A 15,323-nucleotide genomic window follows, 5' to 3' on the forward strand; every position below is an offset into this window, starting at 1 on the left:
TTCCACAGTGGCTGCACCAGTCTGCATTCCCACCAGCAGTGTACTAGGGTCCCCTTTTCTCCACATCCTCACCAACTTGTCATTTGTTGATTTGTTGATGTGCCATTCTGGTAGGTGTGAGGTGATACCTCATTGTTTTAATTTGCATCTCTCTGATGATTAATGACATTGAGCATTTTTTCGTATGTCTTTTAGCCATCTGTCTGTCCTCTCTGGAGAAGGGTCTATTTAGATCCTTTGCCCATTTTTTAATTGGATTGTCTTCCTGGTGTTGACTTCTGTGTGTTCTTTGTATATTTTGGAAATTAGCCCCTTATCAGATGTATCATTGGTGAATATGTTCTCCCCTACAGTGGGTTCCCTTTTCATCTTCTTGATGGTTCCTTTTGCTGTGCAGAAGCTTTTTAGTTTAATGTAGTCCCATTTATTTAATTTTTCCTTTGTTTCTCTTGCCCTAGGATATGGTCAGAATGAACTTCCCAGGCTGGTGGTGTAACAAAGAAATTGCCTGGGATTATACTATCTGAATCTCCCAGGTGGACTGAATCCCCACTGATTCCCTCTGCCTGACGCTATGCAGGCTCCCTTTCCTTCTCTGTTGCTCTGGATTGGGGATCCCTGCATGGAGCTGGGACCCCACGCTCCTACGGTATGAGGACTCCACTGCCACAGTATCCCTGCAGCTTTCCAGCCATGTACTTGCTCGAGTTGGCTCACCCTCTCCGTGTCTTCTGTCTCTCCTCTGTGCTCTCTGCTCTCAGTATTTCAGATCAGCTCCATTTCAACTGGTTTTTCAAGCTGATTGCTCTTCAGTTTAGCCACAAGTCAAGTCTGGTATTGGAAGCAAGCTGACTGAGCTTCTAGCTACTCTGCAGCCATGTTGGAATCCTGCATAAGTTTTTGAAAGCCAATTTACTGTTGTAAAGCAGTTGTTCCCAATCAGGTGTTATTCTGTCCCTGCTCCCATCCCCACCCCCACCCCCACCCAGGAAAGAGTTTTGGTTGTCACAGCTAGGAGAGTGCACCTGACATCTGGTGGGTAGAGGCCAGGTTTGCTACTAAATGTCTCACAATGCACACAACAGGGCCTCCCAACAAAGAATGATCTGGCCAAAAAAGGTCACTAATGCTAAAGATTGAGAAACCCTGTTGTAAAGCTTCTGGGATTATTTATTAATACAGCGTAACCTAACCTATCCTGACTAATATAGCAACTACCACACTAATTTCATAATAGCCTATGTAGAAATAGTTGGGTTTAACCAGTTAGGTACCTTGGTTATTAGGAAGACAGGTTTGAAAGAAATCCAGGGGAAAAAAATTTAGATCTCATACTATGGCGTAAGATTTTAAAGGTGACTCAGAAGGTTCAGATGCTTCCGTTCCACCACTATTACTGTGCAGTTGTAAACATTCAAGATAAAAACCAGGCAGAAAGGTCAAAAACCAGTTTAGTTGCGTGTTGAATTCTCCAGTGAACTCAGATATTAAAATAAAGGAGGTTTGTAATCAAAGATGAATATGAGCCCAGCTGGGCATGGCTCAGCGGTTGAGCACGGACCTAGAATCCAGGAGCTCACGGCACATGCCCGGGTTGTGGGCTCGATCCCCAGTCAGGGGTGTGCTGGAGGCAGCCGATCAATGATTCTCTCATCATTGATGTTTCTATCTCTCTCTCCCTCTTCCTTCTTCTCTCTGAAATCAATAAAGATATGTTTTTTTAAAAAAAGATAAATGAGTCTTTTACACTCTGAAAATAGCATTAAAGAGCTAAGTTCCAAAATTAACGTAATTTAGACCTGCAAAAAGTACTAAGATCCCCAGAGCGTATTTTGCTTGTTTTAGTTGTATTAGAGCAATACCAAGCAACAAATGGATCTCTTGTTTGATGCTTCTGAACTACTGGAGAGAGCAGAATGACTCGTCAAGGGTGGCCTCGTTCCCTCCTCACTGGCCACCAGCCTCAGCTGGACTACCTACTTCCTGTTCTTCCGTGATAGCTGATTCTCCAGCAATTTGTTTGAGACAGTGGGCCTTTTCAGCTCTGCCTTTTAAAGGTTTGCATGTACTTGCAATACCAGAAGCAATGACTGCCCTCCTTTGTGCTTGGAATCAATTGCCCCAACTTTGAAACCTTGAAAATAAGTGATAGATTTTAGATATACCTATCCCTTCTTTATATTCAGAGCTGCACAAGGACAGGATGCTATGTTGCAGAGGCAGTGGTTCCCATTCTTTAAATATTTTCAAGCAAAGACCAGAGAGCCACTTGGTTGTCTATCTTCTTTCAACCCTGATTGCCTTTAATTCTAAATTTAAAACTCTGAGTGGTAGGAGATTAAGTAAGAGGAACCATTAGTGGATTTCTGTTCTCTCTTGCTCTGATTCAGCTCACTAACAAAATCATGCCTAACGCTTTCTCTCTTTTCTGATAGTAATAAGGATGTGCTATATAGCATTTGGAGCACATTCTTGAATTATAATTTTCTTTGTTAATCTCAATTATTTGTAAAGTATATCTCAATCAGAAGCTCTGAAATCAGCCCCAGTCAGGTGGCTCAGTTGGCTGGAGTGCCATTCCGTGCACCAAAAAGGTTGCAGGTTTATTCCCCAGTCGGGGTGCATGTGTGAGGCAACTGATCAGTGTTTCTCTCTCTACCTCTCTCTTTCTCTCTCTCTCTCTTTCTCTCTCTCTCTCTCTCTTTCTCTCTCTCTCTCTAAAATCAATAAACATATCCTCAGGTGAGGATTAAAAAAAGTTCTGAAATCAAAACAAGGAGATCACGTAATAGTATAGCAAGGCAGAGCTTATGAAGAGCCTGGCCTGTCGTGGCTCAGCGAGTGAGCATCAACCTGGGATCCAGGTGATCGGGGTTCAATTCCCGGTCAGGGCACATGCTCTGGGTTGTGGGCCCGATCCCTAGCAGGGGGTGTGCGGGAGGCAGCCAATCAATGACTCTCTCATCATTGATGTTTTTCTCTCTCTCTCCCTCTCCTTTCCTCTATCTGAGATCAATAAAGATATATTTAAATATATATATATATATATATATATATATATAAATAAAATAAAATGAAAGTGCTTTTTACGTTTTCCTAATGTATCTGTGGCATTCAGTCCTTCTTAGTTTTGTGCCCTCGTATTCTTGGTCTTAGAAGTGTCTGCCTGCCCTCACCAAAAGAATTGCCGAGCAACAGCATGATGGAGGTAGCAAGTGAACAGTCAAATGAAGTACTGCTAGTAATTAAAAAAAAACAGTCAAATGAAGTACTGCTCATAATTAAAGAAATAGAGAAGTCTGTATTAAAAGACAGACTTTCCTATTAAAAGTTTTGTTTTTTATTTCAAAAGTATAACACATTTTCATTGTAGAAAATAAGGAAATATAAGAAGAGAAAAGATGTCATGGTGACAACACAATTAGCATTTCATGATATAGATGTCGTTCTTTTTCTTATTTATATCTAAAATTTATCTAAGACTCTCCTATTGATGTACATTTGAATTTCTTCTCATTATAAGTAATGCTACAAAAACATCCTGTATGTTAACCTTATTTTTGCATCTCTGATTATTTTGTTAGGACTAGTTCCTAGAACTGCTATTGCTGAGTCAAAGCATATTGCATTTTTAAGGCTTTGGATTATCTTTTGCGAAATTGCTGACCAGAGAGGTTGTATCAAATGTATGAGAGTATTCTTTGATGCATCCTCCAGTCCATCTTGTTTATGTTGTTTTCTTATCTTCACCATTTTGATAATTCCAAAATGATATCTTGTTGTTTTAATTTGCATTTCTCTATAATAATCAGAACACATTTTACATGTCTCCACAAAATACTACAAATTAAAAATATATATTCATTGTCACATTATTTATAAGAGAAAACAAACATACACTTACCCCTAAATGTTCAACAAAAGGGAAGCAGTTAAATAAGAACTATGATACTCTTAAGCAATAAACTGTGCAGCTGTTAAAACATTAAGTATGCAAAGTACTTCAACTGACATAGGAAGAATATTTATTCTATAATATTAGTAAGACATTACAGTGGTAAATTTTTATATGTAATTTGATCTCTATGATACTCTTTAAATGTATAAGAAGAAAAAATCTGAGAGGAAATATGCCAAAATGTTATTGCTTCTGCATGGTGATAGGTGATTTTTAATATTTTCCACATTTTTTATAATTAACATTTATGTCACATATGTGAAGAAAACTCATTTTTGTTAAGTACACTGCATAAAAAGGTGCAAGAATGGAGAGGAAACTGCCCACTTGCAATTTGTGTTGCATGTACTCTAAAGATTATAGTAAACATCTGATATTGAAACAAGGAACATAAATAAGATACTGGTACTCAGTTAATCAGCCAGTTGTCAAAATGTTAAAAGTTTCACGTGCTTGAGAAGCTGACAGTTGTTGAATCACCTGAAAATGTAATGTTTATGTTTGTTTTTCCTTTTTAGGTTGCTGCTGTGGATCTTCTGGTTCCTGGAGTTGGAGAGCTCTGTGGAGGAAGCCTTAGAGAGGAACGGTACCATTTCTTAGAGCAGCGACTGGCCAGGTATTGGTCAAACCTAAAAGAAATAAAATTCAGAAATTGCGGACAGGGCACTCAAAGGCAGTCATGACAAAGTAACAGAGAACAGTCCGTGGCCTCAGCCCCTAGCAGACCTGAAACTCAGATTCTAAGTGACCTTGAACAAGTTGTTGCTTGACCTTTCACAGCTACCCTTTCTTAACGAATGGAGCTGTTATATGAAACAAGGGCACAGTAAAAGTTGCCCACTCTTTGTATGTATCCCTGCCTATGGAAATGGCTTTTCAAAAAGTTGATGATGGAAGGGGGAGGGAGATTTCCCCCTTAAAGCTTGTCCTTTATTTTTATTTTTCTCTCCTCTCTGTTCCTTTTTATTTACTCTAAATTATGAGTCTTATAGGATCATAAAGAAAGATAGACTCTGAACTAGGGAAAGGATAAAAATATGAAAAAAGAAAGATACTAAAAATATCTTCTAAGTTAGCATTTAGGATAAGCAGTTTTCCCTTCTTCAGGTTTTCTACATTGTGTGAGGGTCTTGATTCAGCTCTCTGAATAACTTATTTTAACTTGCTATTTGAGGCCTGGGAAATGAATCAATCCATAAACACACAGAAAATGTTTTGGAGAAGAGAAGTAGGGAATCGGATTTCTAATTGAACTACCACTCCGATGTATGCATGATCTGCCAACACACCACAATGACTTCCTAAACTAACCAAGGTTATAAACCTCTGTTTTCTGTGGTTTGCACTTTTGCTGTGCCAAACTTTAAAAAAAAAAGGCTTTCCCATGTTGAAGGCATAATCCTTTTCTCCAGATCATACTGGGTCTCATAGTAACCTGGAAAAGCCATAATTGTTTGAAAGTATCCTGCTCAATTAGCCATTTGTGAGGCCTTCTTTTCCTAATGGAGAAATGCTTAAAAAGTGATGTTTCCCAAGGTCTCAGCCTAGAAGTCTGTGGGTAGCTTGGTTTTGCAATCCTGTTTATTTGAACTCTTTTTGGTTAGGGTCCAGAAGAAAGGGCATAAATATGTTTTGGGAGGACTCTTTTTTATTGGAGTACTAACTCCTTACTATAACCATAATGTTAGAAAGTCCTGGGAAAATCGTGGAATTGAAGTAAAGGTCACACAACTTAGATGGAAAGAATTTAAAGATTCTCTGGGTGGGTTTTTTTTTTTAAGCACAATAAAAATCACACATGGCAAGAAACCTCATCTGTTGAAAGATTAATTGGTCTGTTTTCTTTGCTCACTTCCTTCCTTCAGGAAACCTTTCCTCGTAACATTAAATGTTTACCTAATATCTGATAATATCCACATTTGTACTTCCTAATGCGGTGGATATGCGTTCCCCTCTCCCGGCTCTCTGTGGCTTCTGTTTGTGTGTTCTGTATTTCGCTTATTTGAGTTTCCTATCGCCCTCCACTCCAGATACACCATGGTCCCAAACACCTTTTTAAAGGACTGAAATTAATTTTAATGAGTACTAAAAGCTTAAAACTTTAACACTTAATTGGCAAGAACCAATTAGTAATCATATTATGAAGGTAGCCTCAGAATCTGTATTATTATTTTAGTGTTATAGAGTGAAAGCTGTGTCTGTGTGTCCCTTGTTTGTATGAGCCTCCCAACAACTTTAACTAGCAGTAATAGTGCTTTTCTTATTTAACAGGACAATGTACTCATCTCTAATGAACCCCTTCTTTTGGGCCCTGGACCATACTTTCTTTCTGTAGCATTTATTGACTAGACCACTTATTTGATAATACCTAGGACAATTGCTTAACTCACCCTTCTGACCATATAGCAAAAGTCCAGTTCCTCAACTAGATTGCATGTCATTTGAGAGCATGGGTTTTGATGCGTACGTCTTGGTAAAGAGCCCAGAACAGATGTTTGGTGATTAGTATATTTATCTTACTGACATTCTCTGAAAGAATTCTGTTGTATTGCTTTTACAGATCAGGACTGACAGAAGCCTACCAATGGTAAGAATGTGCCCCCCCCCCTTGAGTGGGGGTAGGGGGAGAGAGTAACCAAAGAATTTATATGCATATATGCACAACCCAAGGACAGGGACAATGGTGGGGAGAGGGACTGGGGAGGGGAATGGGACGGGGTAGAATGGGTCATTGGGGAGAAAAAGGGACATTTGTAATATTTTAAACAAAAAAAGAATGGGGCCCCTAATGATTCTTATTCTAGCTGTTGGTCCAAGCATTACATAGTCTTTACTTGTATTCCCAAGGCACTATGAAAGAGTGTTAAAAACAGTGAATGAGTTGTCAGAAGATTACTTTTTTTTGAGTCCTTGAAAAGTAGTAATAATAGTGGATGCCATTTATTTATTACTTATTGCATGCTAGACAACTGTGTTAAAATTTTGATGTATATCATCTCATGTAATCAGCATAACACCCTGTAAATTGGGTTCTATTCTTACTCCCATTTCACTACCCCTTCAGACCTGAGGCCTAGCGATATTAGCTAACTTAACTGAGAGTAGGGCAGTTAGAAGCATAGAGCTGAGACTATGTTCCTAACCATTGTGTTCAGTTTCTCTATGTGTGAAGTTAAGGGTTTGAACTAAGTGATATTCACCAACTGTAGAAACCTAAGCTGCTCAGGGAAGATCACCTGTCTGCATTCATACATTGACTTCTCCAAAGTTATTCTGGTTGGTTTTCTTTCCTCGGACCCTTTCCTCACACACTTTTCAGTATATGCAGAATTTTAATTTATATTTCTGTAGTAGCATTCCTTTAGGATCTTGGTATAATAATATCAACAATATTATTAATTCTTCCCCTATCCTCAGGAGAAGGAAGTCTCAGATTACACACTTGCCTTTTGGTAATGAAGGAGCTACTTTCAGAAATGCAAAAGGCCTAAAATTGGGTTCAGGTAATGGGCCTTAAATGCCTTTGTTTTTTACCAGTAATGACCTTAGGCATATTTACTCTCTCTGAGTCTTGGTTTTCTAGGCTAAAAGATGGAATGATAATATCTATTTCACAGGGTTATTGTAAGGATGAAGTGAAACATTATAGGTTAACTATCTACATAAAGTAGGAGCTCAGTAAATGCTAGTCCATCACTGTCCTCATCCCTGTCCCCATATCTCCCCCCCATCCCACCCCGCAGCTTTCCTTCCATTGTTCTGACTTTTGCTATTAGGTAGATTAGCTTGATTGATCAAGCTTATACATTTTGCCTCAGTTTCTGTCTACAAGATAATATCCACACTGTGTAAAAACTAGCTAAATGCAAATTTTAATTATTGGTTAAATATGTTTAGGCCTTTTCTGGTCTTTATTAATCATTTCAATATTATTCTTTTTCCAACTAAAGTTTTCAAACTGTTAAGAACTCTGAATGTAAATATTTATTTTTTTAATCTTATTTCTTTTAAATGGTTATCATAGTATTTGAAAGGTAGAAGGGGTTTAAAAATCTTCACATCTGTGACCTCTGCTAGTGTTCTACCCACTATGAGTGGCTCCCCCAGGTGTCTAAGAATTTACTCACTTTCTATCTCTACATGCCATATGCAAGTAAAATCTGTAACTAGTTCTACACATTTTGTACCATCTCTTCTATAGTCTGGCTACCCTAGAATCAACTTAACAACAATCCATCAAATACATATTCATTGGAAAACTTGTTTCTTAGAACTGGATTTTTCCATCTATTAAAGCAAAGGCAAATAAATAGATAAAGTAAAGCAAAGGCAAGAAAAATGCTGAATTCCATTTCCAAACATTTATACCAGTGTTTTGACATCGATGTATGAGAAATTTAGAACCACCTAAAGTTTTTGCTGGACTTCTAGCTGCCAGCTCAAATCCTGCAGGTGTTTGTGGCAGGTGGTTTGATATGCCCTTCATCTTATTTTCTCACTAAACCAAAGTATATTCTGCCCCCATGCCTTATAAACTTAAAGTTAATTCAGCTACCAAATATTTCAATTATTGAAGACTGTGTTCCATCCATTGTTCTGACAGTTCTTACTAATCTGAAGTTTTATACTAGATGCTCTTGTTTATTGATCTCTCACTTGGTTCTAACTCCCCTAGTTGTGATTCATCTTTTATTTTAGAAAGGTAAGTACTTAATCGCATAAAATACCAGTGCATGTAGCCATTATGGTTAACAATGGGAAAATAGGTGACAGTCTTTATCCTAAGGAGCCCAATGACTACCAGCTGTGGCACTAAAGTTCTACTCTGGAACTGGTTTTACAAACCATTCAAGAAGCTATAAACTTGTTTTAATCAATATTATGTAACTCAAGAATTCTCCCACCAAATAACGTAGAAAGATTTACAAAATCTTCCTCCACCTGTTCTTTACTAAAATAACTTTATCCCAGGCTGCTGTATTAGAATCTGAGTTTGAATCTTGGCTGTTTAATTTTCTAGCCATTTCTAGCCATCTTAAGTGGGAATAGAATATCTATGGATGGGCTTCAGAAGCTGTCTAGCCTTCCAGAAAAATGACTCTGGACATCTTCCACTAGGCGTAAAGCAGAGGACTGGAAGTTTCTCCTCACTCCAGCACTCAAGAGTATATTTTTGTACCTTCCAACAATAAGTCTTCATATAGTAAGCATCTTCTCCAGAGCAGGCATTGGAGGTGAAAGGCTGAGTGAAATGAGAGCCTGCCCCTGATGTAGCTCAGTCTAACCCAGTAGGGCATAGCTCTTTCTAACTTTTCAGGCAAAACTCGTCACTCTCTTCTGTGTACTGAGCAGTGTGATTTTGGTAAGGAAAAAAGGATCATTATTAACATACTAAGAAATAAGAAAGGAATATATTTTGAAAAAAATTAGCAAAGCTATTAGAAACTTCCTGTGGCCTCATGAGGCAAGTTTTTTTTATATAATTAAATAAATAACTTAGAAGAAAAAGGATCAAGTAACCAAAGCTCATGAATGAAAGACAGGATCTGCTGCTGCTTGTCTGGGCGACACTGGGCAGGTCTTTTTTTTTTTTTTTTAAGTATATTTTTATGGATTTCAGAGGGAGGAAGGGTGAAGGAGAGAGACAGAGAAACATCAGTGATCAGAGAGGGTCATTGATCGGCTGCCTCCTACACGGCCCCCACTGGGGATTGAGCCTGCAACCTGGGCATGTGCCCTGACCGGGCATCAAACCTCGATTTCCTGGATCCTAGGTCGAGGCTCAGCTGCTAAGCCACGCCCAGCCAGGCTGGACACATCATTTCAGCTTCTCTGTGTCCTTCATCTGTCTGTGGAGGGAAAAGACTGGTCTACCACAATGATGTGAATGATAACAAATTATTACAAAATACTTTGAAACATAAATTCTATTATACAGTCTGACCCCAAACAGCATCAACAGGTGATGATTCTCTGTTTTTCAAAATCAGGTATCTGGACCTCCGTCGTTTTGGATCGGTGCCACATGGAGGTTTTGGGATGGGATTTGAACGCTATCTGCAGTGCATCTTGGGAATTGACAATATCAAAGATGTTATCCCTTTTCCAAGATTTACTCACTCATGTCTTTTATAACTGGAAGACTGGTTAAGGAAAATCATTCAAGCAAGTGGTACTGCACATTAATGTTCACACAGGAGAGAATGCATGTTTGGATTTTAGCAATACAGAAGTTTTCAAAATGTACTTGTCATACCATAACATATAACATGAAAAATAAAAATGATCATGATTTTCTTATAAAGTTGAGGCATTTCATAAAAAGATGAACTTTCCCAAGAAGAGGTCCTTGGAGCCAGTAGAATCTTAAATCTATTACGTCAATTAAAAAGAAATGAAGAAATTGAACTAGATGGTTTCAAAGGTCCTTTCAGACTCTGAGAGAGGGTGAGATAGTGTACTCTTCTTTGTCTTTAATGATCAGCTCACTGCCTTGTGTGACCTTTGAGAAACAATTAGTAACTAAAAATAAAATGTTGTTGGATCTTTTCTTTCTTGCCAGTTAACCTATGACAAATACCCATCTTGTTCTTTGGTGCTTTACTAAACATAGAAAAAAATATTCCTTCTTTGGGTCTTGAGTTAATAAACTTGCTATTCTGAATTGAAATCTTCTTTCATCAGACTGGGTGAAAAAAAATGACATTTAATAACTGTTGAGCCTCAATAATATGGGTATAGAAGGAAAGTACTTTAACATAATAAAGGCCATATATGACAAACCCTCAGCAAATACACTCTTTAGTGAAAAACTGAAAGCTTTCCCTTTAAGATCAGGAACAAGACAAGGATGCCCACTCTCACCACTGTTATTCAGCATAGTACTAGAAGTCCTAGCCAAAGCAATCAGGCTAGCAAAGCAGTCCTAGCCAAAGATCAGGAGGTCTTTTGCAGTCCTAGCAAAGCAAAAGAAAGATATAAATTGCACCCAAATAAATAGCAAATGAATAAGTAAAACTGTCACTATTTGCAGATGACATGGTTCTATGTATCGAAAACCCTAAAGACTGCACCAAAAGACTTAGAAACAATAAACAAATACAGCAAAGTTGCAGGATACAAAATCAGTGTACAAAAAAATATTGCTTTCCCATATGCTAACAATGAAATACCAGAAAAAGAAATAAAGAAAACAATCCTATTTACATTTGCAACAGAGGAAAAAATAACGTAGGAATAAACTTAACAAAGGAAGGAAAGGATCTATACACTGAGAACTACCAGACGTTGTTGAAAGAAATTGAAGAAGACACCAAGAAGGGGAAAGATAGTCTGTTCATGGGTTGGAAGAATTAACACAGTTGAAATGGGCATATTACCTAAAGCAATATACAGATTTAAGGCAATCCCCATCAAAATCCCAGTGGCATTTTTCAGAGAAATAAAGGAAAAAAATCCTCAAATTTGTATGTAACCACAAAAGACGCCCAGGTAGCCCATACAATCCTGAGAAAAAAAAGAACAAAGCCAGAGATATCACACACCCTGATTTTAAATCATACTACAAAGCCAAAATAATCAAAATAGTATGTATTGGCAGAAGAGTAGACATACAGACCAATGGAACATAACTGAGAGCCCAGAAATAAACCCATTCATACATGGGCAATTAATTTTCGACAGAAGAGCAAAAACATAACAGAGAAAGGAATACCTCTTCAATAAATGGTGCTGGGAAAATTGGAAAGCCACATGCAAAAGAATGAAACTAGATTGTTGTCTGACACTGTACACAAAAATTAATTCAAAATGAATTAAAGACTTGAACATAAGACCTAAAACAATAAAATACAAAGAAGAAAACATAGGTGCTGAACTTATGGACCTTGGTCTCAGAGGGATTTTTGTGAACTTGACCCCAAAGGTGAGGGAAGTAAAAGCAAAAATAAATGAATGGGACTGCATCAAACTAAAAAGCTTCTGCACAGCAAAAGAAACCATCGACAAAACAAAAAGGCAGCCAGCCCAATGGGAGGTGATATGTGCAAATGTTATTTCTGATAGCAGGCTAATATCTAAAATACATATATTTTTAAAAACTCATATAACTCAGCAACAAAAAACAATCCAGTTAAAAATAAGCAAAGGACCTGAACGGACACTTTCCCAAGAAGACACACAGATGGCCAACAGGTACATGAAAGATGCTCAGTTTCACTAGCTATAAGGGAAATGCAAATGAAAACCACAAGTTACCACCTCACACATGTTAGAATGCCTATTACCAATAAGATAAGAAATAATAAATGTTGGAGAGGGTGTAGAGAAAAGGGAACCCTCATACACTGCTGATAGGAATGTATATGGGTGCAGCCTCTATGGAAAACAGCGTGGAGGGTCCTCAGAAAATTAAGAAAAGAGCTACCATATGCCCAGCAATCCCTCTTTTGGGTATCTAACCAAAAAATTGAAAACATTTATTCATAAAGATACATGTAATTCTACATTCATTGCAGCATTATTTGTGGTAACCAAGACGTGGAAACAACTTAAGTATTCACCGGCGGATGACTGGATGAAGAAGAAGTGGCGCACGTACACCATGGAACACTATCAGCCATAAGAAAAGGTGAAATGCTGCCATTTGAGACAACGTGGATGGATATTGAGAGTATCATGCTAAGTGAAATAAGTCAGGTGGAAGTGGACAGGAACCATACGATTTCACTCATATGTGGGATATAAAACAGAAAGCAACAAGCAAAACAAACCCGTAGACACAGCAGCATGGTGGTTACCAGGGGGACGGGGGTGGGGGTGGATGGAGAGGGTCAAGGGGTCAAGTATATGGTGATGGGAGACTAGACTTTGGGTGGGGAGCGCACAGTGCAATGTACGGATGATGTGTTATAGAATCGTACACTTGAAACCTATATAATGTTATTAACCAATGTCACCCCAATAAATTGTTAAAAAATGATTTTTAATTATAAAAGCTAATGAGATGTATTAATCATTTAAACTAATCACTGTTGTACTGTGATTAGTTGATACTAGATGTTTATAACTTATGTAATAAGCAGTAAAGTAGATATTTGGTACCTACAAAAGAAAAAAATTGTGTTTTAAAATTCCACTTGCCCTTTTCCCAGGGAAACTTGAAAAAAGGTATTTTCAATCCAAGATGAGGATGCAGATACAGCTAGACCTAAAGGCTGGGTGATTTGGGAGTCAGAAACGACGTCTCTTACAGTGAGGAGGTGACCGATTCAGGAGTTTGAGACCCGCCAGTCCCAGCCCCTTGCATGTGTGATTTTGGACAAGCCACTTCCTGTGTAATGAGCTCATATATCATTTTCCCCAAGTTGATATAATAAGTACGTGAAAGTGTGTGTAAAACTGAAATGCTACACAGCTTTATAACTCTTTGCTTTTAGTCTTCATTGAGTTCATAGACTTACAGCAGATTGTATGTTCGGTGGAATTTGTATTATCAGATAATTGTGAAAAGACTATCATGCCTGAATAATCAGTCAACTTTCTAAGTCTCATTAGATGGCTTATCTTAGGTCATTTGTATATGTACTTTATTTTAACCTAACTCAAAATCAGACAGTTGAAATGAACTGCAGAATCTTAGAGTTGGAAGTCATGAAAGACACTGAGAGGTTGTCAAGGTCAAACTTCTGCCTGATGCAGAGAGATCCTGTATACCTGGGCAGCATCTCTTGGCAAAGAGCTCCATGTCCCACAAAATAGCTCACTTCATTTCTGAATATCTCTAGTTGATAGCTTTTGCTGAGCTAAAATTTACTTCCCTGGAACTTTAATCCCTTGGACTTAGATACCAAGTTTAGGACAGAATAAAAAATAATTTTGGTTTCCAGAGGTTTACTTCTACCATGAGCTAGAGAGAGAAATTTGTTTATTCAACAAATACTCTGAGCTTATTCTATATGCCAAGAACCGTGCTAGGTACTTAATAAACAGTAGTGAGCAAAACAGAAATGACCCCTGCCTTCGTGGAATTTACAGTCTATTAGAAAAGATACACAGTAAGTAAACAAAATGTATTATTTTAAAATAGGGTGTGCTATAAAATAATATAAAGAACAGGTCAAGCATAAATAAGCTTGCTAGAGAAGACATCTCTGAAAAGGTGGTATTTAACCTTAGACCTGGAAGAAAAATGCAAAAACCATTTTAAAGCAGTTGCAACATCAGCCAGTATTGACTTGGCATTCAAGGCTCGATACTGGATTGATTTTGTGAAGCAAGAATCAACAGACATTCACAGGCCCCAAACTGGGATGTGCTGGTAGTTTCCGAGGCCATCAGGAATCGTGCCTCCAGTGATTTTTGAGGAACCAGATAGGGTTGTAATGTTAACTGTGTTGGCAGGGCATCACAAGTAAGTAATAAAAGGAATACTGAGTTAGCGAAACCCCAGGTTCTGATCCCAGTGCCGCCAGTAATGTAACTGGAGCATTAGGCAAGTAAGATCACCTTTGTGACCTCCAGCTATTCCATCTGCAGAACTATCATTTTAAAGTAGACAAACTCTAAGGATCCTTCTGTCTCTTAATCTTCCATGAACCTGTGCTAGACATGGTCACTAATAGTTGATTTCGAGAGTCTAACCTTTAGATGTCATGTTAGTACATTCTAGGTCTCCAAAAGGTATGGGGAAGTCACAGCCACTGATATTGTGACAAATAGACTTAAATGTATTGGGAGGGTGCGTGAGGTGGGAGTAGGTCCTGCCCAAGGAGTCAAACATGTACTGTTCCTTACCTTTTTGATAGCCTTCAGCAGTAGATTTTTAAACTTTCACACTTGTTTATTCTTTCCCGTCACAGTTCATCACACAGTGAGTATCTGCTTGAAGCTGAACACTTGCCGCTTAGGACAAGCCTAATCATTTTCGCCTTTGGCTCAGTACTTCTTTTTTTGCCAATAATTGAGCAAAAACAAACATTGGTGTCAGACAAAGACGCTGAAAGTGCCACAACAAAGTGTTGCTTTGTGGGCAGCACCAATGGTGAGAAACCTAAAAATGTCCGCTTGCCAGCTGATGCCTGAATACCAGAATTGTACATGCAAACAGCATTGTTTACTTGTATGTATAATGAATAAAAGTATGGATTTAATAGTCGAGGACCACTGTACTACAATCAGTCTTAAAGGGCTTAATTTGTGGATTAAAAGGTTACTTGAGGGTATTGCTTTTATTTTACTTGAGTAACCAGTTTCCAATGAGGAAAAAATCAGATTCTGTTTTCCCAAGATTTCCAAACATCACCTCAAAATAGTAACCCCAGCCATCCAAGAAAGAGTGTGTTCTAAAACTTAGAAATGTTTTTTC

At 38.1% G+C, this 15,323-nt stretch overlaps 1 protein-coding gene across 3 annotated transcripts in view; it reads left to right on the forward strand.

Moving 5' to 3' along the window:
• Positions 1–10,622, forward strand: part of NARS2 (asparaginyl-tRNA synthetase 2, mitochondrial) — a 101,973-nt gene extending 91,351 nt beyond the window's left edge. For all 3 annotated transcript variants that reach the window (XM_016196338.2, XM_087821631.1, XM_016196339.2), the window contains 3 exons: positions 4,477–4,574; positions 6,519–6,545; positions 9,949–10,622. In XM_016196338.2, coding sequence (XP_016051824.1) covers positions 4,477–4,574; positions 6,519–6,545; positions 9,949–10,093 — 270 coding nt within the window. In that variant the 3' untranslated portion in view covers positions 10,094–10,622. The remainder of the gene's footprint in view (positions 1–4,476; positions 4,575–6,518; positions 6,546–9,948) is intronic.
• Positions 10,623–15,323: the final 4,701 nt, after the last annotated feature.

Source organism: Miniopterus natalensis, chromosome 11 (assembly GCF_054644295.1).
Source record: "Miniopterus natalensis isolate mMinNat1 chromosome 11, mMinNat1.hap1, whole genome shotgun sequence".
NCBI lineage: Eukaryota > Metazoa > Chordata > Mammalia > Chiroptera > Miniopteridae > Miniopterus > Miniopterus natalensis.